At 44.8% G+C, this 27,868-nt stretch overlaps 1 protein-coding gene across 1 annotated transcript in view; it reads right to left on the bottom strand.

The window, feature by feature from the left end:
* Window positions 1-27,868, bottom strand: part of PHLPP1 (PH domain and leucine rich repeat protein phosphatase 1) — a 223,235-nt gene that overhangs the window by 77,336 nt on the left and 118,031 nt on the right. The window contains exon 4 of the mRNA XM_055559318.1: window positions 10,847-11,013. Coding sequence (XP_055415293.1) covers window positions 10,847-11,013 — 167 coding nt within the window. The remainder of the gene's footprint in view (window positions 1-10,846; window positions 11,014-27,868) is intronic.

Raw genomic sequence — 27,868 nt, 5'->3', positions numbered from 1 at the left:
GAATCACTGACAAAAACAAAAATTAAAATTTCTCTTTCTATAAATACCTGGAGATTTTATAGGCAATTAAAATGACTAACTGTAGCTCTACAATGTCAAGATCCCCAAAAGAACAGAGCAGGAAATAAGGTTACCTGTTTTTCATCTCATGGAGACTCAAATGTAGCAAATGGAGCTTTCTAAGAAGAAAAGTACTTGATAAATGCCAGGCATAATTATGAGTTTCTAAATGTTCATTTCTTTACAGCTTTCATTCTTTTACACTCACATACTTGCACACCTAACCAACTTCATTCCTTCACTCCCATCTGAAAAATTCTCACCCCTCCCATCTCTCTTATCTTTTCAGCTAAAGGAATTACACGTCTAATCAGACAACCTTTGAAGCACCATGGGAAAGCGACCAGAAACATACACATGCAAATTATTACCATCAAACTTTGCTTCTGAGTTTCCTCTGACCCTGCTCTCGGTAAGCACGGCACTGGACTGTCACCGCCGAGGGGCTCTGACAGACGCCCTACAAACTGCAGACCTGTCGGCGCAGCACGGCTACTCGTGAAGCTGTAACAAGGGACAGGTTCAGCTCTTTTAATGTAAAAGTACATTTCAAATGTTTGAACACCAAAATCATTTAGTATAAATAAGTTCACACTGCTCTGATACCGTGTTCAAAACAATAAAACTAAGACAAAGGAAGGAAAATTATATTCCTTGAATTTAAGCCAGCAAAAACTTGTCCTCTTCATTGACTTTACAAAGAAACTTAATATATTTTATTAACAATCTTAGGACTAATACCACCTGCAGCATCTAAGTGGAATACAGTTAATATAAGTGAAATAGTATCTACAATAGATAGAGGTAAAGAACGCACCGTAATTATTAGTAACATACAGAATCCAGAAACAAACCACTAAAACTACCAAAAATTACTCTGATTTTGCCTCTCCTCTATTTTTGAAAACTGACTGAAAAGCTCCAATGCCAACAGAGGAAAAACAAACACTCGGGCTTCCAAGAACAACGATTTCTCTGAAGCTGCCGGCCTGTGTGCAGACATCAGCACGCCGCCTTTCCCGAATGAGAATGCTGCTGCAAACGCCGCTTTATATGCTCTGTGAAAACGCTCGTTTGGTTAAGGTGAGAATTTGCAATAGAAAGAATAATTAGGGGGATATGTGGTTAAAAGAAGAAGTCTCACAACGCCTGTTATAAATGCATTATATGTAAAGTTTTTCTCTGGATATCTGCCCTAACACTGTAACCTAGAAATTCATCCCTTGAGATTTGGTAAAAACTTAAAAATAAATTATCCTTTGGTTCTTCTCTAACATATTCCCTGTGAAAGACACACTTGAGATGAACAAAAATTCCTTCAACATGCAACTAAAAACAAGAAATTAAATATATGGCGTTATCTCAAAAATACCATACTACCTGTACGATCCTAAATAAGTCACATTTGTGCTTTCTGAAGTATAACTGAGTTATAAATACATATAATTTCAATTTCTAGTACTGAACACCAGTGTGCATGTACACATATAAACTTATTACTTTGAAAACTTAGCAAAAAAATCCTTCATGGATAATGGGGATGGGAGACCAAAATCTCAGATTAGTATGTGGTGGTAAAGAAATTGGTTTAAAGCCTAGGGTTTTTTTTTTGTTGTTGTTGCTTTATTTTGTTTTTAACAAAGGGCAACACAACATCATCCTCACAAAATGCTCAGACCCCACAAACCAAGCCCCCTCAGCCTGTCTCCCCAACACATAACGTCACAGAAACTTAACGAACCTTGGCTAGCAGTGAAAACCTGAAAAATCTTCCCCCTTAAATCAAAGTTACAGCTTTATATTAAAACTACATACTATACAGTGCAAGCTGATAGTATGTAACTGGATATGTTTTGTTCTGCTTTTAAAAATGCAAATGAAAGATGCTGGACCCAAGTCCGTACTATACGACTCACAGATATCATGTACAGAAACAGGCAGCAGCACCGTGTGGTGTCAGCAGTGGGGACAGCGGTCACCCTTGGGGCCGAGAGGAGGGCACAGGGCACCAGGAGCCAACCGCTCAGCACGCGCACCGCCCACACGTGCTCTCTGGCTGGAAGCCTATCAAACTGTACTTTGGTTATACATCTACAAAAAGACTTTCGAAAGAGTATATAAGGAATAAAAGGAGACCCCAGGTCCTCTCCCCAGTTTACTCCCTGGAGGAAACTGAACCCTGGCTTGAAGACATCAGGAGAAGAAGAGAGCACTGCTCTGAAAGCAGGGGTCAACCACGAATGCACACACGGAGCCCTGAGATTCGAGCTCCGTCTCCGCTGCACTCCCTGGGCCCCGGCATGCTCTGCTCAGGTGGAAGACCAAAGCACTGCCCTAAAGAATACTGCTGCTGCTAAGTCACTTCAGTCGTGTCCAACTCTGTGTGACCCCATAGACGGCAGCCCACCAGGCTACCCCGTCCCTGGGATTCTCCAGGCAAGAACACTGGAGTGGGTTGCCATTTCCTTCTCCAATGCATGAAAGTGAAAAGTGAAAGTGAAGTCGCTCAGTCGTGTCCGACTCTTTGTGACCCCATGGACTGCAGCCCACCAGGCTCCTGCGTCCATGGGATTTTCCAGGCAACAGTACTGGAGTGGGGTGTCATTGCCTTCTCCAAAAGAATACTTACTCACCCCAGAGAGAAGACCCACAGATACTGTCTTTGGAAGTTCCCCAACGAAGCCACAAGGCTCACCCTCGACAGCCTTGCTGTAAAGATGCAGGGAGGACCTCGCCCACAGACCTCAGCACCCGATTCACTTCTCAGGGGCTCCCATTAAAGAGGAACAGAGAGCGAAGGATCACTGTGCATGCTGTCACTTCACTCGTGTCTGACTCTGTGCAACCACATGGACTCCAGCCCACCAGGCTCCTCTGTCCATGGGATTCTCTAGACAAAAACACTGGAGTGGGATGCCATGATTGCCTCCAGGGGATCTTTCTAACCCAGTGATGGAACCCAAGACCCTTGCGTCTCCTCCACTGGCAGGCAGGTTCTTTACCACTAGCGCCACCTGGGAAGCCCTAAAGGATCACCAGTGCGGTAGCATAAAAGTCAGACAACTACACAAACAGGAAAAAAGAAACCAAGACAGCAAAAGATACATCGTCAGAAAAGGAAGAAATGCACCCATTGTGGGGAAGGGGGGTGGAGACGGTGGGGACAGAATGCTGCTAAAATGCACACTAATTAAACACACGAACAAGAAAGACCTCTTGAAAAATAAGGACAGCAGAAATTCAGAAGGTTAAGATAAAGTAGAGACATGTTGTTAAGAAGTAGGGCATTAAGAAGAAAATTAGAGCATCAGAGGACAAACGAGGAGGTCCTGCCTAACAGGAATTCAGAGGAAGAACCAGAGGAATAAAAGAGAAAATAGAATGGGAAGAAACTACTACAAAATATGAGAAAGTTTTCCAGAACTGAAAGACATACTTTTTTTTTTTTCAGATCAAGTGTTCATCTTAGTGGCTGAAATGAACAGAGTGCCAGAAAAGAAAATCCTAAAGGAGCCACCCCACGCCCGAGGTCAGGGGTGGTGGCTGAGAGGAGCTACCCAGAGTCCGAGGTAAGGAGCAGCAGCTGCACTTTGCTGGAGCAGCCGTGAAGAGAGACCCCACGTCCAAGGTAAGTGAAACCCAGGTAAGACGGTAGGCACCGAGAGAGGGGATCGGGGACAGATAGACTGAAACCACAATCACAGACAACTAGCCAATCTGATCACATGGACCACAGCCTTGTCTAACTCAATGAAACTAAACCATGCCATGTGGGGCCACCCGATGGATGGGTCGTGGTGGAGAGGTCTGACAGAATGTGGTCCACTGGAGAAGGGAATAGCAAACCACTTCAGTATTCTTGCCTTGGGAATGCCATGAACGTTATGAAAAGGCAAAAAGATAGGACACTGAAAGAGGAACTCCCCAGGTCAGTAGGTGCCCAATATGCTACTGGATATCAGTGGAGAAATAACTCCAGAAAGAGTGAAGGGATGGAGCCAAAGCAAAAACAAGACCCAGTTGTGGATGTGACTGGTGATAGAAGCAAGGTCCGATGCTGTAAAGAGCAATATTGCATAGGAACCTGGAATGTCAGGTCCATGAATCAAGGCAAATTGGAAGTGGTCAAACAGGAGATGGCAAGAGTGAACATCGACATGCTAGGAATCAGCGAACTAAAATGGACTGGAATGGGTGAATTTAACTCAGATGACCATTATATCTACTACTGTGGGCAGAAATCCCTTAGAAGAAATGGGAGTAGCCATCATGGTCAACAAAAGAGTTTGAAATGCAGTACTTGGATGCAATCTCAAAAACGACAGAATGATCTCTGTTCGTTTCCAAGGCAAATCAATATCACAGTAATCCAAGTCTATGCCCCGACCGGTAATGCTGAAGAAGCTGAAGTTGAACAGTTCTATAAAGACCTACAAGGCCTTCTAGAACTAATACCCAAAAAAGATGTCCTTTTCATTATAGAGGACTGGAATGCAAAAGTAGGAAGTCAAGAAACACTTGGAGTAACAGGCAAATTTGGCCTTGGAGTACAGAATGATGCAGGACAAAGGCTAATAAAGTTCTGCCAAGAGAATGCACTGGTCATAGCAAACACCCTCTTCCAACAACACAAGAGAAGACTCTACACATGGACATCACTGGATGGTCAACACTGAAATCAGACTGATTATATTCTTTGTAGCCAAAGATGGAGAAGCTCTATACAGTCAGCAAAAACAAGACATGGACCTGACTGTGGCTCAGATTATGAACTCCTTATGGCCAAATTCAGACTGAAATTGAAGAAAGTAGGGAAAACCACTAGACCATTCTGGTATGACCTAAATCAAATCCCTTATGATTATACACTGGAAGTGAGAAATAGATTTAAGGGACTACATCTGATTGACAGAGTGCCTGATGAACTATGGACGGAGGTTCATGACATTGTAGAGGAGAAAGGGATCAAGACCATCCCCATGGAAAAGAAACCCAAAAAAGCAAAATGGCTGTCTGAGGAGCCCTTACAAATAGCTATGAAAAGAAGGGAAGCAAAAAGCAAAGGAGAAAAGGAAAGATATACCCATTTGAACGCAGAGTTCCAAAGAATAGCAAGGAGGGATAAGAAAGCCTTCCTTAGCGATCAATGCAAAGACATAGAGGAAAACAACAGAATGGGAAAGACTAAAGATCTCTTCAAGAAAATTAGAGATACCAAGGGAACATTTCATGCAAAGATGGGCTCGATAAAGGACAGAAATGGTATGGACCTAGAGAACCCAAAGATATTAAGAAGAGGTGGCAAGAATACACAGAAGAACTGTACAAGAAAGATCTTCACGACCCAGACAATCATGATGGTGTGATCACTGACCTAGAGCCAGACATCCTGGAATGTGAAGTCAAGTGGGCCTTAGGAAGCATCACTACGACCAAAGCTAGTGGAGGTGATGGAATTCCAGTTGAGCTATTTCAAATCCTGAAAGACGATGCTGTGAAAGTGCTGCACTCAAGATGCCAGTAAATTTGGAAAACGCAGCAGTGGCCACAGGACTGGAAAAGGTCAGTTTTCATTCCAATCCCTAAGAAAGGCAATGCCAAAGAATGCTCAAACTACCGCACAATTGCACTCATCTCACACGCTAGCAAAGTAATGCTCAAAATTCTCCAAGCCAGGCTTCAGCAATATGTGAACTGTGAACTTCCAGATGTTCAAGCTGGTTTTAGAAAAGGCAGAGGAACCAGAGATCAGATTGCCAACATCCGCTGGATGATGGTAAAAGCAAGAGAATTCCAGAAAAACATCTCTCTCTGCTTTACTGACTATGCCAAAGCCTTTGACTGTGCGGATCACAATAAACTGTTGAAAATTCTGAAAGAAATGGGCATACCAGACCACCTGACCTGCCTCTTGAGAAACCTATATGCAGGTCAGGAAGCAACAGTTAGAACTGGACATGGAACAACAGACTGGTTCCAAATAGGAAAAGGAGTATGTCAAGGCTGTATATTGTCACCCTGCTTATTTAACTTATATGCAGAGTACATCATGAGAAATGCTGGGCTGGAAGAAGCACAAGCTGGAATCAAGATTGCTGGGAGAAATATTCAATAACATCAGATATGCAGATGACACCACCCTTATGGCAGAAAGTGAAGAAGAAGTAAAGAGCCTCTTGATGAAAGTGAAAAAGGAGAGTGAAAAAGTTGGCTTAAAGCTCAACATTCAGAAAACTAAGATCATGGCATCCAGTCCCATCACTTCAAATCACTGGCAAATAGGTGAGGAAACAGTGGCTGACTTTATGTTTCTGGGCTCCAAAATCACTGCAGATGGTGACTGCAGCCATGAAATTAAAAGACACTTACTCCTGGGAAGGAAAGTTATGACCAACCTAGACAGCATATTAAAAAGCAGAGACATTACTTTGCCAACAAAGGTCCGTCTAGTCAAGGCTATGGTTTTTCCAGTGGTCATGTATGGATGTAGGAGTTGGACTATAAAGAAAGCTGAGTGCTGAAGAATTGATGCTTTTGAACTGTGATGTTGGAGAAGACTCTTGAGAGTCCCTTGGACTGCAAGGAGATCCAACCAGTCCATCCTAAAGGAGATCAGTCCTGGGTGTTCATTGGAAGGACTGATGTTGAAGCTGAAGCTCCAATACTTTGGCCACCTGATGCGAAGAGCTGACTCATTTGAAAAGACCGTGATGCTGAGAAGTATAGGGGGCAGGAGGAGAAGGGGACGACAGATAAGATGGTTGGATGGCATCATCGACTCGATGGACTTGAGTTTGGGTGGACTCCGGGAGTTGGTGATGGACAGGGAGGTCTGGCGTGCTGCGGTTCTTGGGGTCACAAAGAGTCGGACAGGACTGAGCAACTGAACTGAACTGAAAACCTCTTTAGGGTTGTTTAAAAAAAAAAAGAAGAAGAAAGAAGGTCTACAAGGACAAGGGTCAGAAGAGTGTAACGCTTTTTAACAGCAACTGTAGAAGCTAAAAAACAACAGCGCACTGGCTTCAGAACCCTACGGAAGCGTGTTTCCATCCAGAGACCAGCCAAATTATCAAACGTGAGAAAATAGTTTTAGAGACACAAAGTATGTAATAAATTTGTCTCCCATGTCCCCTTTCTCGGGAAGATCCTAGGAGATTTTCCATTAAAAAGGAGGAGTAAACCAAGAAGGGATCACGAGATACAGGACAACATATGGAAAGCCCCAGCGAGACGAAAAGGGCGTCATCAGGAAAACGCTCAAAGGCACCCCCAGGAGAACAGGTGGGTACCAGACCTCCTAAGCAGCACCCATGCTGGCTCCAGGAAGGAAGAAGTCTCCAGGAAAAGGGCGTTGAGAAGAGGGTTAGAGTTCTGTCACCTGAACAGCACAAGAGAAAAGGATAAGGACACTCATCTCTACGCTACCATCCAGCCGCATTTAAGTGCCTTAGGGATGAATTACAGTTGAATACTCGAAGTAACGTCAGCCTTCAGCAGCGACTTAACCTAACACGGACACCTCCACACCAAGAGGCCGAGGGGAGCAGTGGTCGGGGCCCTGGGCTGAGTGGCTGGAGACAGGGAGGAGAGGCAAATCACCATTTTCCACAGCGATGTCAACTGCGGTCCAATAACAAAAAGTTCAAAAACAGCAGCAGATAGGTACTACCTGGGAAGATGGAGAAGACAGCAAGCAGGGAGCCCCAAGAATCAGAAGCAGCTGTCTAGGGGGCAGGATATGGTGTAAGGAGGGGCTGGAGTTCCAAGCACCTGTGTCTTGTCTTACTGCAAGATTTCTTACAAATTTATATAAAATATTACTTTCATGGGACAAAAGTTTAAATTTTTTAAAATGCAAAACAAAACCAAGAAAGGCACAAAATAGAAGGCAAGAAAACTAACGAGGGTGAACCGCAGTGGGAAAATGACAGCAAGATGACCATTTCTCCAGTTGCTGCAACAGTTCAGGTGAGAGGTGACAGCTGGTTGGAGAGGGTGTGTGCTGAGAGATGGGAAGCAGAGGAAAAGGGTGGATGCACTGAAAAGCTATTTACAGATTTGGAATCAACAGATATGGGGGATCAATCAGGTGCTTCTAAAAGCACCAACAGGCAGGGCAGTGCCCCTCAAGATCCCTCTACCCAGAGATTTATTTATTTAGTCCATAAATGCTGACTCTTTGGGGCTATCATATTCCCCTATGCTATTACAAGCATTTTTATTTTCTTTTTGTTTAGGCTTTAATTTTTGGATTATAATGAAATACACAAATAGGAAAATACAGAAAACAATAATGATCATCCAAGTATGTACTATTCAGCTTTTAAAATATTAACATTTTGAACATTTTGCCTATTTGTCTCTAATTTTTTTTTAAAGAAATAAACATTATGGATGTAGTTGAAACCCTCTTCAAACCATTCCCAAATCACATCCCCTTAACTGGCTCCCAGAAGGTAAATGGTAATCTGATTTTGGCATTTCACATCTTCCTCTACCTCGTCTCTAAAATGAAAGTATTGGTTTGGATAAACTGTAATGACCCTTTCTGTTCTAAGACGGCAGGATTGAATAGCATGATGCAAAATTCTTGATGGGAAATACACAAGAATACTTCAAAAAAAAAATTTCAAACGCCCCAAACAGACTAAATGATGATATTGCTATGCTATGCTAAGTCACTTCAGTCGTGTCCAACTCTGTGTGACCCCATAGACGGAAAATGATGATATTACCCTTTAGCAAAAAAAAAAAAAAAAAAAAAAAAATATCACAGTAACTATTACAGGAGAGTCAGTAAAAATAGTTATTATCAGTGCATAGGGCATATAAACACCTAAGTTTGAGAAGTTCCCTGTGGTTCCCTTTCACTGTAACCGAAGCTCCAGGGAAGAATAAGGAAGTGCTTGAGCACACCTTTCTGGGCTCTTACTGCCCAGGGAGCCAATTCACTGAGGCACCAGACTGTCCCCACTATCCCGGGACTCTTCTTGGCCAGTCCATCAGAACCAAAGTACTCTTTCAAAGAATGCAGAACACCAATTTTACTTTAAAATTGCCCATTTGGAGGCAAGAAAGTTATTTGTATTACATCTCGACCCGTACGTGTGCCTTCTTCACTTTCTAGGTGATACAACGTGAAGGGCACACAGAGCGCTCGGCCATCTTCAGCCCGTTCAGCGCGCCGTTACCCACGGAAAACACTTGTGCGATTACTGAGTTGTGAGCCAGACCGGTCACAGTGTTCACGGAACACCGCTTTCAGTTCAAAGCACGACCGACAAGCTCAGTGCTCAGACCTGGGCCCTTGGCGGATGCGTTCTCCACAGTGAAGTGGGAAGGTCACTTCACTGACAGCATTTGTTGCCAAGGGGAGCCTTCAAGCTTCAACTGAAATTTAAAATGCTGGAAAACTCGTTTCCCCAGTGAGCCTGACAACTTCCCAATACTTCAGGATTTTTTCTGATGAGATCAGTGGTGATATTAACAACGGCCTCGAAACTGCATAACGAAGAATGTTAACATTTGGAATATCTGTATTATCCCAACAAACCAGTATTTTCCAAATGACCAATACTTAATGCATTGAAATGATGTATGGGCAAAGATCCATTCAAAGTGCGAGGAAGACCAATGTATCCTAATGTAAAAGAATTTTAAAAGTCTACTGAAAGGGTTTTACATTCCACATTGAATTCCACATGTAAGAAATTACCACTTAAATCTGCCTGCAATGCAGGAGACCCAGGTTCAATCCCTGCGGCAGGAAGATCACATGGAGAGGAAACGGCAACCCACTCCAGTGCTCTTGCTGGCGGACGACAATCCACAGGGTCTCGACGAGTCGGACACAACTTAGTGACTGAGCACATCAAAGAAGAATACTCACAATCATCTGAAAAGACAATTGAAACACTCTTCCCTTCTCTAACATATCCACACAAACTTCATATTAATACTTCATGGAATATTCTTTCTGGATGTTAAAAATCATAAACACATAACCACAGTGGTTAATGATCATAGCTAAATCTCTGATCATTAACAGGCATTTACAAACAAATGAACTATTCGTTCTTTCTTTAAAAGTTATATCCTTCTGGAGTAATTGTCTCATATATTTGCAACAAATACGTAAGAATCAGAGGCTTTATTTATTCACCACAGAATCAAGATTGATCACTGCTCAAAAAAAAAAAAAGAGAAAGAAAATGAAATTAATTTGGTAAATCCTTCAATCTGTTTCAGAAAGATGTAGATTAAAGTCCCTGCCCTCTAGTTATGAAAGAGCAGACCCTTTTCATTTACCATGTGACTCTTGAAACCTAGATGCTAATCACCCAGATGATGTGGTATTAATGGGTTTAAACTTTAGTTCTTAGATTTCGAAGGAAACATCTTATCATGGAAAAAACTGACCTTTTTGTAAATTTTGAAAGAAGTATCTGACCAAACCCCTATAGTTCAGAAGTAACACACCAAATATTAACTTTTCCCAGACACATTTGTAGATTGGTTAAGAAAAACAAGTGGTTTAGGCGAAGCGTTCTTCTTGTACAAATGTATCCAGTTAATGAATATCTAAATCATTCATTTGAAAGGCAGGGACCCTGAAAAAAATCTCAGAATGAGAACTGACAGTGTCTTCACTACCAAAGTCCTACGACCCAGCCTCTGAAAGAGAAAGGTTCCCCGCTGTAGCTTTTCCACTAAGAATAGTCAAGAAACAATCAGAAGCTGGCACCTCCTCCCCTTCTTAATTATCCACCCGCTTCTGCATGCTCACCTTTGCAGTTCGCTGAGCCCCCGTGCAGTTGGTAGACTGGGATTCTGCCTTAGAAAGTTCTGTTTTAAATTGAGATGAGTGAGGTCTTGGCTGTAGAAGAGGTTGGCAGGCAGATGCTCCAAGCTACAACAGGAGAGGTCCACCGAGCTAATGCGCTGCGATGCGACCTACAGGGGAGAAAAGCCACAGTTCAGTTTTCACAGCATCCTTTGCCCTGTGACCGCTTTCCACAGACAGAAACAAGATAACCTCATTTGGGAACACAGACTTGCTATGCAATTAGCACCATTATTCAAATCTAAACCAAGAGTGTTTAGACAGAACTGAGCAAAGTATTAAAGCATTACCAAGGGAGGAAATCGTGTCCCTCCCTGGAAGGTGCTGACAGTAACTTAGTATAGGAGACAGGTGACAAAGAGCACAGGTTATCCTGCCAGGTGGAGTGAGACCCATAATCCCCTTCAGCTACAGGGGTCATGTTCCCGAACACATTCATGGTAAGAGAATTCAAAGCTAAATAATATAAGACCTTAGAGTAAACACCGGGTTGGAAGACAGACACTAAGATCTAGACTGAACTTAAACAAAAGCCCTTGTAAATACTGATTTAAAAACAGCACAAAGCAAAGCACGCTCAGTGGCCTTGCACGTATGTTTAATAATAACAGCAGCACATAATCAGATTCCACTACTGCCTGTTGTAAATTTTTCAGGTCATGTCTCCCACAGTGTCAGTTTTGCTTCGTGTGGGTAATCTAAGTGAAATTTACTGTACGTCTAAATGTTTATCCACATATTCAAACTATCCCCAGTTAAATGACTCCCACGATAGCCAGAGTCCCAGGGCTACAGGGCATGCTGGAGGCAGAAACAACTCTGGGCGCCCTGCACTTCTCTCTCTCGTACGCTGGGAACCACGGTGCCGATCTACACCAAGGACATGGCTTCAGGACCGCTGACACAAAGCTTGGCTCCTCTCGCCTCACCAAGGCTGTGGGGTTACTGTTCTGGGATCTGGGCTGATACCTCCTCACGCTCTTTATCTTCACCAAAGCTTTATGGCAAAAACTCCATGCTTGTCTGTGATCAGTCTGATGCCCTTTTCTATTACCAAACCCCAGCTCCACTCTTCCGTAATTACAAAAGGCAGCAGAACGTGGTTCTCAGGGGGGTTGGCTCTGGTTCCACCATTCCCGAGCTGAGAGAACCCGAGGGCCCTGCTGAGTTCTCCAAACTCCCGTTTTGTCACCTGTTTAACAGGCATTAAGATGACACCTACGTCTACATAGCTGGCTCAGAGCCCGCACTCCGTAACTGGTGACTGCTGTGATTACTTCCAAACACATCTTCCGTTCACCAGAACCCGCATTCTCCTGATGCTAAAAAAGGTATTCAGGAGTAAATCTGCATGACAAACACTCTGTTGATGGCACGTTTGAGGTTGGAAAGGAACTGTGAAAGCTAGGGGACTGTGGGATGGAAAAGGGCTGGCAGGGCTCAAGTCAAAAGATTTTACAGAGTCAGTCTGAGTTCACGGTTCAGCAATTTCATCTTCCCTTGAATTTTCACCCTTAAGAAAAAGAAAATCCAAAACAGGGCTAGGTCACCCACGCAAATCAAATGATGTGAAAAAAAAGGCCAGAATTTAATGCGCCTGCAAAGCAGGTGCAAACATGCCACGGCCACACAAGATTCCCTGGCAGAACCCATTTACGGGAAGTAAGGTTGGAAGGATGACTCGGACTCATCCATCCAGGCGAAAACCTGTGGTGAGGACGTAATGGTGTGTCAGGCCTTCCATTTCCTGAGAGACAGGCATAGAATAGACGCACGGCGGCCGAGTGAGAGCACCTTAGGAGGAGGGCGAGCACCTCAGGAGCAGGGAGAGCACCTCAGGAGGAGGGAGAGCACCTCAGGAGCAGGGAGAGCACCTCAGGAGCAGGGAGAGCACCTCAGGAGGAGGGCGAGCACCTCAGGAGCAGGGAGAGCACCTCAGGAGGAGGGAGAGCACCTCAGGAGGAGGGAGAGCACCTCAGGAGGAAGGCGAGCACCTCAGGAGGAAGGCGAGCATCTCAGGAGCAGGGAGAGCACCTCAGGAACAGGGAGAGCACCTCAGGAGGAGGGCGAGCACCTCAGGAGGAGGGCGAGCACCTCAGGAGCAGGGAGAGCACCTCAGGAGCAGGGAGAGCACCTCAGGAACAGGGAGAGCACCTCAGGAGGAGGGCGAGCACCTCAGGAGGAGGGCGAGCACCTCAGGAGCAGGGAGAGCACCTCAGGAGGAGGGAGAGCACCTCAGGAGCAGGGAGAGCACCTCAGGAGGAGGGCGAGCACCTCAGGAGCAGGGAGAGCACCTCAGGAGCAGGGAGAGCACCTCAGGAGGAGGGAGAGCACCTCAGGAGGAAGGCGAGCACCTCAGGAGGAAGGCGAGCATCTCAGGAGCAGGGAGAGCACCTCAGGAGGAGGGAGAGCACCTCAGGAGGAGGGCGAGCACCTCAGGAGGAGAGAGAGCACCTCAGGAGCAGGGAGAGCACCTCAGGAGCAGGGAGAGCACCTCAGGAGGAGGGAGAGCACCTCAGGAGGAGGGCGAGCACCTCAGGAGCAGGGAGAGCACACAGGAGGAGGGAGAACACGGTCTGTCGCTGCTGCTTTGTTCAGTCACTTCGCTGGGTCTGACTCTTTGTGACCCTGTGGACTGTGGCCCGCCAGGCTCCTCTGTCCATGGGATTCTCCAGGCAAAAATACTGGCGTGTGTTGCCGTTTCCTTCTGCAGGGGCCTTCACAATCAACGCACTCTGACGTGAGTTTCAGCAATCATCAGGGCACGGGCACGGAGCAGGGCTTCAGGCGCCACAGGAGGCCCCCAGAGGTCCCGACGGGCCAAGCTCAGGTTGGAGCTCACGGGGCAATCTGTGCTTCTGCCCACCCCAAATCCTTTCCCACTTCTTCCTGTAACAAGCCTTCAGATGCATGAGATCCTGGTGGGAGCTGCAGGCGTGTGCTTGCAGCTCCAGCCATCCAAGCTGCACTGCTGAGCCCGCAAACTGATGCAGCTGGGACTGGCATGTGACCCAGGCCAGGCTAATTCAAGGCCTTCTCTGGGATACATATCCTGAACCCACGAGAGAGAGAGAGCCTGCCACTCAGAGCTGCAGTTAAAATGACTAGACTAGATTTGTATGTATCAACCTGGATTCATTAAAAAAAAAAAAAAAAACTCAAGCCCAAAATAAATAAATCAAAAAATGCAAGCTGTAAAATTTTACATATAGTATACTATCATGTATGAAAAAAATTTTAACACAAACACACATAATGATTCCATATATTATGCATGAATAGTTATATGTGCAATAAAGCTACACACCATACATTGGTCAGTCCCAGGTGGCTTAGATGGTAAAGAATCCACCTGCAATGCTGGAGACCCGGGTTCAGTCCCTGGGTTGGGAAGATCCCCTGGAGAAGGGAAAGGCTACCCACTCCAGTACTCTTGCCTGGAGAATCCCATGGACAGAGGAGCCTGGTGGGCTATAGTCCATGCGGTCACAAAGAGCTGGACACGACGGAGCGACTAAGCGCAGCACATACGCTGATCATGTCAGATTAGTACCAGTGACTGCCTCTAGGGAAGCAGGGAGGGAAACGGAAATAGGAATGGAAAGACAGGGAATCTGGAATGTATCTATGTTTATTCACTTTATAATAATACAAAGTATGAAGGAACTGCATCTTCCCAGATGGCACTAGTGCTCAAGAACCCGCCTGCCAGTGCAGGAGATGCAAGAGACGCAGGTTTGATCCCTGGCTCAGGAAGATGCCCTGGAGGAGGAAATGGCAACCCACTCCAGTGTTCTTGCCTGGAGAATCCCATGGGCAGAGGAGCCTGGCGGGCTACAGTCCATGAGGTCGCAAAGAGTTGGATACGACTGAAGCGACTTAGCACGCACACAGGTCAGAATGTTAGACAACCAGGAATTCTCATATTAGTCTTTATGCTCTTCCGTGTGTGTGCATTTAACCGAGAAAAAAGCAATGTAATCTCAATATAAAAACTTCAGTGAAAAGGTAAGGAGATCCTGCAGCTCCTTTGAGGTCATGGTAAAGATTCCGGCTTCAGCAAAATGGGCGGCCGTGCAAAGGTTCCAAGAAGAGTCTCTGTCTGACTGTTAGGCTCACAGAAGGGGACTCAGCCCGTCCCGTTCACAGCAGCCTGTGCCTTGCGCTGAGTGCAGCCCTTGGGAGTGCTTCCCGGGAGGATGACAGGGCGCTGCTTCACCACCCTCCTCTCTCACCAGCCTTCGACCCAGCTGGGGCGTTCCTCCTACAGGGACTACTCTGCAGAGGACACATTCCCTTTCGGCTGAAGCATCAGGCCGAATAAATACTCTCTCTGGACAACTACAAGATAATGATTAAATGTCAAGTCGGATTTGATTTCTTTCCTCATTCTGGACCGCAAGCCTGTTTCTGCTGGAAACCAGGGGGAGGACGGCGCAGGACGAAAGCCCAGCAAGCAAGGGATCTGTGGAGGTCACGGCAGAACAGGGGCAGGGATGAAGAGCAGAAACCAGACGTGTCCTGACGGCAGTGGGCAGCCAAGATGACCACGAGAACCAAACCGCGAGTGGCACCTCTGCCCTGTGCCAGGCCCTGCAATAAAGGAGATTTAAGGGCTTCCCCCTAGATCAGCCTGGGCAGGTAAGGCCACCATCACAGAGGTTTTGCACAACGCCCAAATGAAAGAACTGTCAATACGTCTAACCAAAGGGGCTGTAACCTGCCTACACGGCGCCTATTAAATCTAAGATCCTCCTCAAGATAAGAAATAGAAGAAATGAGAAAGCCACCTCTATACATCTCACTTGGAGAAGGAAATGGCAACCCACTCCAGTGTTCTTGCCTGGAGAATCCCAGGGACAGGGGAGACTGGTAGGCTGCCGTCTATGGGGTCGCACAGAGTCGGACACGACTGAAGCGACTTAGCAGCAGCAGCAGCACATACCTCATAGCAAGTAGCCTTTCATTGTGGTTGTTGTTCAGTCGCTTCAGTCATCTCCAGCTCTTTGCAACCCCATGGACAGGGTTAGCAGGCCTCCCTGTCCATCACCAACTCCCGGAGCCGACCCAAACTCATGTCCGTTGCGTTGGTAATGTCATCCAACCATCTCATCCTCTGACGTCCCCTTCTCCTCTGCCTTCAATCTTTCCCAGCATCAGGGTCTTTTCAAATGAGTCAGTTCTTCGCATCAGGTGGCCAAAGTACTGGAGTTTCAGCTTCATCATCAGTCCTTCCAGTGAACACCCAGGGCTGATCTTCAGAATGGACTGGTTGGATCTCCTTGCAGTCCAAGGGACTCTCAAGAGTCTTCTCCAACACCACAGTTCAAAAGCATCAATTCTTCAGTGCTAAACTTTCTTTATAGTCCAACTCTCACATCCATACACGACGACTGGAAAAACCATAGCCTTGACTAGACGGACCTTTGTTGGCAAAGTAACATCTCTGCTTTTTAATATGTTGTCTAGGTTTGTCATAGCTTTCCTTCCAAGGAGCAAGCGTCTTTTAATTTTGTCTTCACAGTAACTCAGCACAGTAAGGACTGATCTCCACTTCAAAGATGAAAGTTGAAGGGTCTGCCCAAGGTCGCATGGAGAAAGCCCAGCCACACAGAGTCTGATTCGACAGCCTTAAGTTCAAGTGCCACCCAGAGGGAGGCTCCTGCAACTGCCACAGTCCAATCCTAACAGAGCCCTCAGCCCAGAGCAAGGCGGTTTGATGTCATTCCTCATAGACAGGAGTGAACCACATGTGAACGAAGTCAGGTTTCAGAAGATCAGGTCCAGTCGCCATGGCTTGGGAAATCAGTGCTAGTTTGTATTAAAAATGACAAAAAATGTTGAGGCTAATAATTTAGAGTCAGTAAATCAAATAGGCTATTTTCCCCCAAGAGCCTATACATGTTGGGAAATACATTAAAATGCACATGAATCCCAACCATAGCTTCCCAGTGGTAAAAGAATCCACCTGCCAATGCAGGAGATGCACGGGACATGGGTTTGATCCATGAGTCAGGAAGATCCTCTGCAGAAGGAAATGGCAACCCACTTCAGCATTTTTGCCATGGACAGAAAATTCCATGGACAGAGGAGCCCAGCGGGTACAGTCCATGGGGCTGCAAAGAACTGGACACGACTGAGTGCACACACACAGCCCAGCCACTGGCTCAAGAAGTCTTCTTTTCCAGCTTGAGGGTTGGAACATATGAACACATATGAACAAAAAGCTCACTGGGCCCTCGAGTTATTTCCCCAAACAACACTGCAGACTAACCATAGAAAAACGGTAATATGAACAACAAACTTTCCAGATTACCTACTAGGTTTCTATGCAACTCCACTATCCCACTCAGCTGGACCCTTTCCTCGGTCGTCTCTCTGCCAGCTGTTAGGAACCTTGCATCAGCGATCTCTGCTCTGAGTCTGGGTGAGCTGTTTCTCCATCAGTGCCTCCCTCCTAGCCCTAACCCGTCCCTGCTCTGTGCTTCGCAAATTATCATCCTCCTTTTGCAACAGGCCTGCACTCTACGTCGCTCACATTTTTATTACCATTCACTTAGTGGACAATTTTCTTTCATAAGCAAGGGAAAGTTCAGAATGACAACCAGATGATTTTTTTCTCCCCACTATAGTGAAATACTATTTATCCTTATTATGCGCAAAGCAGGCTCAAAACCAAACAAAATGATTCTGAAAGGCTTGGTTGAAGCAGCTGAAACAGCATAAATAATTCCGCTGTGCAAAGTAAAATATTGCTGTCAACTGGCTTTATGAGTCATTAATTGCTCTGGCCTAGCCTTCAGTGGTTTGGGAAATTATGCCCCGGCTATAGGGAGAGTCTCTGGGGAGTTTACTAAATTTCTGTAAAAAATTCTTAACCTCAATTTACTTAGTTTTAATTCTTACCCCACTCCCCCCTTCCAAATGCTTTGCAAAGGCATAAACATGTAGGAGAATATAAATTTATAATAGTTTATTCATCTTTACTAGCTAAGTACTCTAACGACTTTCAATTTCATCCTCATCAATAAAAGTTTTATAATATTTGATATCAAAGATTTTCTCATTTTAATAAACTTTAAACTGTCACTGCTCCAAAACATGAAATAATTTCTTTAAAAAAAATTCTACAAACACACGAAATGCCTTGATTCCAGACCTTTTCTCAATGACCTCTCATTTCTTGAACCTGCATTCATTATCATTTCATAAAATCTGCTTAACAGCAGATGCAGAAAACCTTCCTATAAAATTAATTACAATGTATACATTAATAATGTCCTCATAGGGGCATATCAAAATACCGATTTTGGATTTATTAAGTTCTACCTGAAGTTCTGATATTTTATTGTTTCTTTAGGCTTCCCTGGTGGTTCAGACGGTAAAGAGTCAGCCTGCAATGCAGGAAACCCAGGTTTGATCCTCGCATTGGGAATTATTTCTTTGCCTTAAATGAGTAAATGATATGAAACAGCTAAAAATCCAAGAAATAAAACACACAGATTTACACAGTATTCTAAACCACCAGATGTAATCAAATAAACGAAGACAAAGAGGATGTGGAGAGGCCGTCACAGCCAAGCACAAAGGCCAGCGGGAATTCTGAGACGGCGCGAGTGTTCCCAGAGGGGGCTGTGAGTTTCAAGAGTAGGCTTCCTGAGACTGTAAGGGACCTGTTAACTGTAGTTAAGAGACCAAAGAATAAAACAGTACAGAGAGCTGCAGGCTGGAAAAGGAAAGAAGGAAGGAGAGAGAGAGAGAAAGAAAGAGAAGAGAAGCGTTAGACAGATGACTGACTGACAGGTAAGCACACAAACGAAAGTCACTGTAAAAGGACCAGGGTGTAACAATAAAGCTGGGCTTCCCCAGGGGCTCGGCACTAAAGAGCCCGCCTGCAATGCAGGAGACGCCGGAGACGCGGGTTCGGTCCCTGAGTGGGAAAGAGCCTCTGGAGGAAGAAATGGCAACCACTCCAGTATTCTTGCCTGGAGAATCCCATGGACGGAGGAGCCTGGCGGATTACAGTCCACAGCGTCACAAAGAGTTGGACAAGAGTGAAGTGACTAAGCATGCATAACAATAAGGAGAAACAGTTCTGAGAAATTTAGACCTGGAGTTCCTGCTAGGCGTCCCGACCTCTCTGCCAGGTGAGTGAAGGGGAGGGGTGCCCCCTCAGCATGTCTACCACCTGCCTCTAGAAAACAGCCCCTGGACTGATCATCTTCAAAACACAGGTCCCTTGAGGGCACAGATGCCTACCAAGCATAATTCAAAAAGGCACGTGCAACGGTGTAGAGGAGCAGAGGGCACCGACCCGGAGCCCCCGGCCGTCCAGCGCTGACGGTCCCCTCTCGGGACAAGATGGACAGGTCCTCACAGGCCCCCGTGCGGACTGCCACCGCACCCCCAGGAGGAGGCAGAGCTGCAGGACGTGTCCCAGGAGCTCATGGGACAGTGGAAACCAGACACGCAGGCCTGGAGCCTCGCCCTCTTGGAGCCGCACGCACGGTGAGAGGCTCAGAGAAGGTCCCCAAGGCCCCCAGCATTGCTCATCGGGTCTCCAGGCTGAGTGGCCTCCTTTCCACACACAGAAATCCCATTGTTTTTCTCGGTAAGAACAGAAAAACAGGACTCAGCTTGGGTGGAGATCAAATCTGAACTCAGAGTTCCTTCCTCATTTCCTTATTGGCAGAATACATGTAAACAAGCTCCTTAGAGTGGGACCACTGGAGAGCCTGTGAGCGCTTACCCAAGGGGGCCACTCCTCTCCACAAAGGACAGGGAAGATCACTAACCACAAAAATCTTACATTCGAACTTTCTATTATAAGAAATAACAAATTCACATTAAACAGAAATATTTCTAAATAGTCTAGAAGCAAGCTACTTGGTTTTCTATTTAAAATACAAATTATACAAACACCTCAATGTTTAAGTTCCAGTCCAACATACAAGGTTTGGTATGCTTAACCTGGAGAGTTCACTGGTATTTTTTCAATTATTCTAGTATTCCTTACTTTATAAAATAAATCAGACCAGTGTGTAGAAGAATTTAACTCTTCAGAATAGTTGCAGATAATCCAATACTCTGGGTTACAAACACTGGCGTCTTCCAAGTAAATATATCATGGAAATTAAACCCTTAAGACTCCATGTATTTATTTGGGGGGGGGGGGTGCTTCCCAGGGGGCGCTACTGGTAAAGAACCTGCCTGCCAACGCAGGAGACATGAGATGCAGGTTCGATCCCTGGGACAGGAAGATCCCCAGGAGGAGGGCATGGCAACCCACTCCAGTGTTCTAGCCTGGAGAATCCCATGGACAGAGGAGCCTGGTGGGCTACAGTCACGGAGAGTGAGACACAACTGAAGTGCCTCGGTTCACATGGACGCACACCATGTATTTTTACACTGGTCTAACACTCAGATGAAAGTGACTGAACTTCAAAATATAATATGACCAGATGCAGAGATCTGGTTAACCACGTATGATAAGTTCCTGATGCAGCCAGACTTGACCGGTTTTGGAAGAGTTAGACAACAGCAGTGCCCTTAACACCAAAACCGACTTAAGCTGCCTTGAGTGACTCAGAAGGCATCTCAGGCTCCTTAAGTCCCTCCTGGTCATCCTCTAGGAAGGTCAGTGACCCGTGCGGTGACGGTGCTCAGGTGCCCTCAGCAGCATTACAGACTCTGCCTACAAACCACCTTCTGCCCTACGACTGAACGGCCTAGGGCTACCGACACCCGTGCACACGGAGCCCTGAGCCTTCCCTTGGATGTTTTCAGAAAATAAATCTCAGTTGCTATTTGAAGTTTGGTTTGTTTCGTCCCTTCAGGTGGCTGTAAAACACTGAAGTAAAATAAAAGGAAGGGAGCAAGGCAGCAGAACTCGCTGCATAAAGCGATGCTGGGCTTCCCATACCCCATTCCCTCCCGTGAGACGGCGATGACGACACCTCCTCAAGGGCTCCATCCTTTGGCTGAAGCCCGGCCCTGTACAGTGTCGTGAGCACCTACCTCACAGGGACACTGGGGCGTATCTAGAACGGACCCTGGCGCACAGGAAGAAGCAGCAGAGTGTGAGTTCTCACTATTTGTTGTCACTACTACATCAACTCACTTGGCTAAATGATTTTATAATTAACAAAATATACCTATTAACAATTTGGGGTTGAGGAGAAACAAAGAGTCTTTTGATTCTGCTGCTGACCTCACGAATGAATAACTCACTCACTCATTTTGGAATAACGTCTAAAGAATGGTCAACAGTGGGCGCATCCTCTGTGCTCCAGACGGTATGGCAGTACCCAAAGGAAAAGGGAGAGAAGGAATCTGGGCGCCAAGTGATGAGGGCATTGCTGCAATTATCAGAGGTGTTTCTCCTACAAGTAGATTGCCAAGGCACGGGGGAAGGCGTAGAAACTTAATAGTTAAGAGGTCATCAAACAGGAGAGGGACTGCAATGACCACCTTGGGTTAAGCCAGAGCAGTGAGCCAAGGGTACAGGGATGAAGACCTCAGCTCACTTCTAAGGAAGAACTGTCTTGTAAGACACCATAGGTCTCTGAAAGGCAGTAGCCCTTTTTATTTAGGAGAGAAGTCCGTCTCGAAGTTCACAAGGTCCTTCTCAAATCTTAAATGCTAAGTCACTCAACTAAGAGACACTTGATGATGACTAGAACTTAAGGTTAAAGAACACTTAAAAAAAATAAAGTGGCAAGAGACCGTCTTATTTCTCAGTCCATCTCCTGGCCTCACTGCGAGGCACGCAGGATCTTATTTCCTGATGGGAACCCAGGCCCTGCAGTGGGAGCCAGTGGTCTTAACCACTGGGCCGCCAGGGAAGGCCCAAGACCACTCTAAAAGAAAACGCCAAATAACTGTTAAGCCAATTATTCCAGAAAACTACAAGGAACATTATGTTTTTGGCAACTACTTCCCAATCTTAAAATCACATACTGTTACTTTAAAACATGGCTGTAAGTTCCTTTCTTGAAACCTAGAATGTGTTTTATTAAAGATTAACAACAACATACAGATAAAACACACATGTGCAATACATTTCTTCCATCTGCTTTAGTCTGGATGCTAGAAGTGGAGCCTGGAAGGAAGCCTGGCACGAGCAAGGGTGGGGCAAGTACGCTCTCATCCCCCCTCACTGCCCTCACCCGCCAGCCCTAAACAGAGGTGCGGAGAGACCCGCGGAGGCACGGCGGGGGCCGGGAGGAGGGAGGCGCGACGCCGGGTGAGCCTCGCACGGAAGCACTCGAGAAGCGCTGCTTCCCCAAGACGGGGTGCGGTCACGATACGGTAAGGAAACAAGCTACCTTTTCCATCAGCACAAAAGCGGACTGAAAAACGGTGAAGAAAAGAGAATTAAGTAATTTTAAATGGAAATGACTTAGAATGAAGGAAAAATCCCTTATTTAGAGATATATTAACTGGGATTTCAGAACCAATAGTCACCACGGTGCCGGCCGGGGGGCGGGAAGATGAGCGATGTGGAAACAAGATGAAGTGGCATTGTAACTGCAAGGAGATTTTATTTTCACTAACCTGATTATTACAAAAACAAAATTTAACGTAATACAAAATACTTTATCATTAGTTTAAATCAGTTTAAATTCAAAGAAGAATTTCTAAGCTCCCTAATTTCATAAACTGCTATTTATATCTATAACAAGGAAAGACTCCCCAGTATGAATTTTTGTGGAACAAATCCATTACCATGTTGGAAAATTCAGTTAAACTAATGGGTAACGTAGTTGAGTTTTCCCAGGAAAATAGAATTAACACGCACGAAAGCACCCAGACCGGCAGCACTTCCTCCCGTGCGCTTCCCTGCTCCCCGCCACGCAGGCGTGCTGACGTCACACGGTGCGCAGCTGCGCCTGCAGACGTGCTGACGTCACACTGACGTCATACGGTGCGCAGCTGCGCTTGCAGACGTCTCCTCTCCCTGAAACGCGCCTCCGGGTGAAGATGCCTCCTCAGGACTCTGCCTGCTCATCACCTCCTCAATGCTTCCTATCCCTAAACACTTCATATAATGCATTTCCAAATTTTTCTCATCCCTTCACTTCAGAATTGATACAAAAGCAATATTCTAAGTCTAGGGGTGACCATAAACTAAAATCCATGTCACTCCCATTCTACTTCAGATTCTACCAGAGACATAGACTGCCAGGATCAAACGACCGTGATCCTTTATCTAAACAACCGGTACAAAATGTGAAGGAGGAGCTTCCCATAAAAGTCCTTTGAAGCCCTTGGCGTCTTAGCAGAACAGGGCTGAGAGTACAACTTCTTACCCTTACACCCCCAACGCAACCAACTACAGCGCAACCTGGAAGACAAGCGGCCAGCGAAGCGGACAAACGCAGCGCACTCCCTACATCACACTCCAAGCTGAGGTAAAACGTGTACAAGATGCCAAGTCACCTTAAAGGGTCCTTGCAGCGACATCACACGACACAGACCTACATGCTGGAAATAGTCCTATTACACGAGAAACCCCTGACTCTGGTTAGTGATGTACTCTGAGTAAAATCTGGACAATAAAACAGTTTTTAAGTACATGAACGCAAAAGTTCGACTGTGATTGACCATGTATCTTATTCTTATATAAAGGGTGATGTTTACTCATCATTTCACGTGATCTTTAATTTCGCACGAGATGGGACTCTGACTGGCTTATGCTATGCATATTGAGGGTGAACCAAAATATCACAGCAACTTCAACATGGTCACTTTTTTTTTTTCCCATTAAAAAGAGAAAACACCGAAAATTAAAATACTATGACTGATACTATAAGAAAGAGAGATGAGCAGTGTGACGGCCACAGGCACCATGTTAACCACCGATCAACAAGGAGAGAGACCTATGGACCAGCCATGTGGCCTTACGACCCGTGAACTCACGTCGGGGGCCACACACATGCACACCGCTGGCCACAGGCCGACCTCTGTGGAAGCTGAGTCATAGGTCTGTGGGCGATTATTTCTACTTCTGAATATTTAACATTTCCTGTAATGAAAAGTTAAAACCACTTTCATGCATACTTCAATTAATTTAATTAAATTACTTAAATACTTATTGCATGGGGTTGGGGGAATACAACAAAAACAAGCCAAAAACCCAAGATTCGTGCACAACACTAAATCAGTGATCTGAATCCCCTTAATCTTCCTTGAAATCAAGAAACAAACTTTCCAGTGGGACAGCACAGCGCTACAGAAGTGACTAGGACTTTAAAGTAAGTATGTCTTCAGGCAATAGTCACATGCAGACTCACTCTGAAAAGAATCCACAGGATCAGTCAACATGTCTGAAACAAATCCATGCAACAAAGCAGGCCACAAAAGTGGACAGTCAGGCCACCTTGTCTAGAGCTACTCGTGTATCTGACTAGAGAGCCTCTGAAACTCCCTTCCTCAGCTACCCCCTCACCCCCACATCACTGCCCCCCAACCACTCTGAAACCGCGCTGCACGTGTTCTTGGTAAATGTCACACTGCACTTGAAAATATTCTTTTGATATTTGATTTCTAAACTAATGGCATCCAGTCCCATCATTCCATGGCAAATAGATGGGGAAACAGTGACAGACTTTATTTTTTTGGGCTCCAAAATCACTGCAGATGGTGACTGCAGCCATGAAATTAAAAGACGCTTACTCCTTGGAAGGAAAGTTATGACCAACCTAGACAGCATATGAAAAAGCAGAGACATTACTTTGCCAACAAAGATCCATCTAGTCAAGGCTATGGTTTTTCCAGTAGTCATGTATGGATGTGAGAGTTGGACTATAAAGAGCACCGAAGAATTGATGCTTCTGAACTGTGGTATTGGAGAAGACTCTTGAGTCCCTTGGACTGCAAGGAGATCCAACCAGTCCATCCTTTATCAGTCCTGGGTGTTCATTGGAAGGACTGATGTTGAAGCTGAAACTCCAATACCTTGGCCACCTGATGCGAAGAGCTGACTGATCTGAAAAGACTCTGATGCTGGGAAAGATTGAGGGCAGGAGAAGGGGACGACAGAGGATGAGATGGTTGAATGGCATCATTGACTCGATGGACATGAATTTGAGTCAACTCTGGGAGCTGATGATGGACAGGGAGGCCTGGTGTGCTATGGTTCATGGGGTCACAAAGAGTTGGACACAACTGAGCAACTGAAATGAACTGAACCTAATTCCGCGGTGATAAGAGAACAGAGTGTATGATTTCAATACCTTTAGGCCAAGAAATTTTTGCACCTTGTTTTATGTCCCTGGATATGTTCCAGTGTCTCCTGGTTTACAGTCTACAGGAACTTGAACAGAATTTGTATCCTACTGTTGTGTGAAAGCTGCATCAATCTTAACTATGTTGAACTGATTCATAGTGCTCATAAGGTCTACTATATCCTTTCTACTTGTTTATCCATTCTATTAATTTTTGAGAGTTTGATACTGAAACTCCAACTAAAAATCTTCAGTTACCTACCTAAAAAAATTGCAATATATAGTGGAACTACGTGTAACTTTGTTCTGTATTTTCCAAGTCTCCTGTAAATGCATTATCATACTTTCATAATTAAAACAATTTTTTAAAAATATTAAAAAAAAACACTGGACATGTATCCATGTTGGGGAAAGAGTCCTTTTTACACTGCATACAATAGGATGTTTGCTGACTTTTTAAAGCATGCCTGCATTAATATTTCAGGGATGCCTTTACAATCAATATTGTATTAAATAATCCTCCCCAAGGAGCTATTTCCTGCATAGCATCTACCGCTAACATCTGATCCAAATTAAAAACTCTAAAGGGACAGCCTTGGGTGTTGTTCTGGCTGCTGCTGCTGCTAAGTCGCTTCAGTCGTGTCCGACTCTGTGCGACCCCATAGACAGCAGCCCATTAGGCTCCTCTGTTCCTGGGATTCTCTAGGCAAGAATCCTGGAGTGGGTTGCCATTTCCTTCTCCAATGTATGAAAGTAAAAAGTGAAAGTGAAGTCGCTCAGTATTGTCCGACTCTTAGCAACCCCATGGACTGCAGCCTACCAGGCTCCTCCGTCCAAGGATTTTCCAGGCAAGAGTACTGGAGTGGGGTGCCATTGCCTTCTCCGTTGTTCTGGCAAGCAACACTAAGTCCTAAGATGAAGTTTAAAAAATAATACATATATAAGAGCCTGTCTTGGTAGAAGTCAGCTAATTAATAACCTTTTATAAATGTTCACAGAATCAAATAAAAAATTAGAACAAAGATTAACATTGTTCTTGTACCAAAGATCCAGAAGCATCAACTGAAAATAGTTTTCATTTTAAATTAATGACCTAATTCATTTTAAATAAAAAATCACTGAAATTCACTTTTCTCTATCCTTCCAACCTGATGGGTGAGGACGGTCATTAAGAATCAGAAACTCAGATATTTCTTGCTGGTGTTGGTTTGTCTCTCTTTCAGATACTTATTATTAAAATGAATCCTCATTTAAACATCAGGATATGGATAATCCTTTCTGTGAATGTTTTGTTTCTCAGTAAGAAGAAAAGAAAAAGAAACTGTTTCCATAGTAACTTCTAGTGCAACTAAACTGTGTAAATTCCTAAGAGCTACATGTGAGGAAGAACAGACAATGGGAAGGGGAAGCCAGAAGCAGAAGTGCCCTGTGACCGTCAGCCCGTGCCACTCCAGGGGCCCAGACACATGCTACCCCAAAGCGCCGAGTTCTCACTCTCTTCCCAGCAGTCCTAACCCATGCTCCCAGGAAGCTGGGTCAAAGGAAAAGGCACTATCATAGGACTGTCCTCAACACACAAAGTTTAAAGAGTGTGGCCACATTTTATACGGGCTTCATACCCAACTAGGGAGTTCTCACTCTTATGCCTTCCATAATACCTAACCTCTTTAACCAGCCCCTTACAACTCATTTCCCTTTTAATACACTAACTATAATAACTTCTAAAATTTTTGAAATGTGTATCTGGTTTTTAAGGTTGGAGAAAAGGAAGACACTGTATCTATCTAAAATCTGCATTTATTAAAATATTTGCCCTCTGTCCCCCTACCTTGACTTTTGAGAAAGAAATCTTTCTCCCTGATGTCTGCCATTCTTAATTACTTCACTCCAAAAGGCTGCTGTCAGAGCCCAGGGCAGACAAAGGAGACATGACAATCAAATGCACTATAGTGCCCTAGAGTCAATCTTGGAACAGAAAAATGACATTAATGGAGAAACTGGTAGAATATAAATAAATTCAGAGTAATGTACCAACGTCAGTACATTACTTAGTTTTGACATACGGATCGTGGTAATATTAGATGTTTGGGAAACTGAAGGAGGACTATATGGAGACTATACTGCTTCTGCAACTTTTCTGTAAACAGAAGATTATTCCAACACAAATAGTTTAAAAAAAAATCAACATTTCCATGCAGAAAGAAATTTAAATAGCACCTTGACCAGTTTGGCATTTTATTCTGAATAGAGTGCGGGCCATCGACTTACTGCTTTGAACCCATACAACCACTTAATGTTAAAAGCACAGTATTATATAGTATTTGTCTCCTCACATTAGCAACCACAAGAGTAATTTCAAAACAATGAGACGGATATACTGGTTGCCTCTTACATCACATTAATTCTACAAGCATATCTGAAGAAGTGTCATCCTTCCCATTTTCTCTAGTAGGGGAGTGTCTTGTACATTTGGAAGCTTCAGCTGCCTACGAGATTGGGAGAATCTTCTCAGTTCTATCAAACTAAACTCTGTCCACACTTTCTCTAAAAGGAAAAACTAACGTTCCTAAGAAAACCATTATCACCAGAGAATGCAGTTTTTCCCTGGTAATTCAAGTGCAACCAGTATTTCTGAATAATTTTCTAAACAATATTATCTTTTCTCTTAACTGCTTTACAAAGTTATTCCTTTCAAAGTTACTCATTCACTTGACAAATAATTACATCATGCAGCAGT

This window comes from Bubalus kerabau, chromosome 21, assembly GCF_029407905.1.
Source record: "Bubalus kerabau isolate K-KA32 ecotype Philippines breed swamp buffalo chromosome 21, PCC_UOA_SB_1v2, whole genome shotgun sequence".
NCBI classification, from domain to species: Eukaryota; Metazoa; Chordata; class Mammalia; order Artiodactyla; family Bovidae; genus Bubalus; species Bubalus kerabau.
The sequence above is the reverse complement of the archived record's forward strand: the minus strand, read 5'-3'. Positions and strand labels throughout refer to the sequence as shown.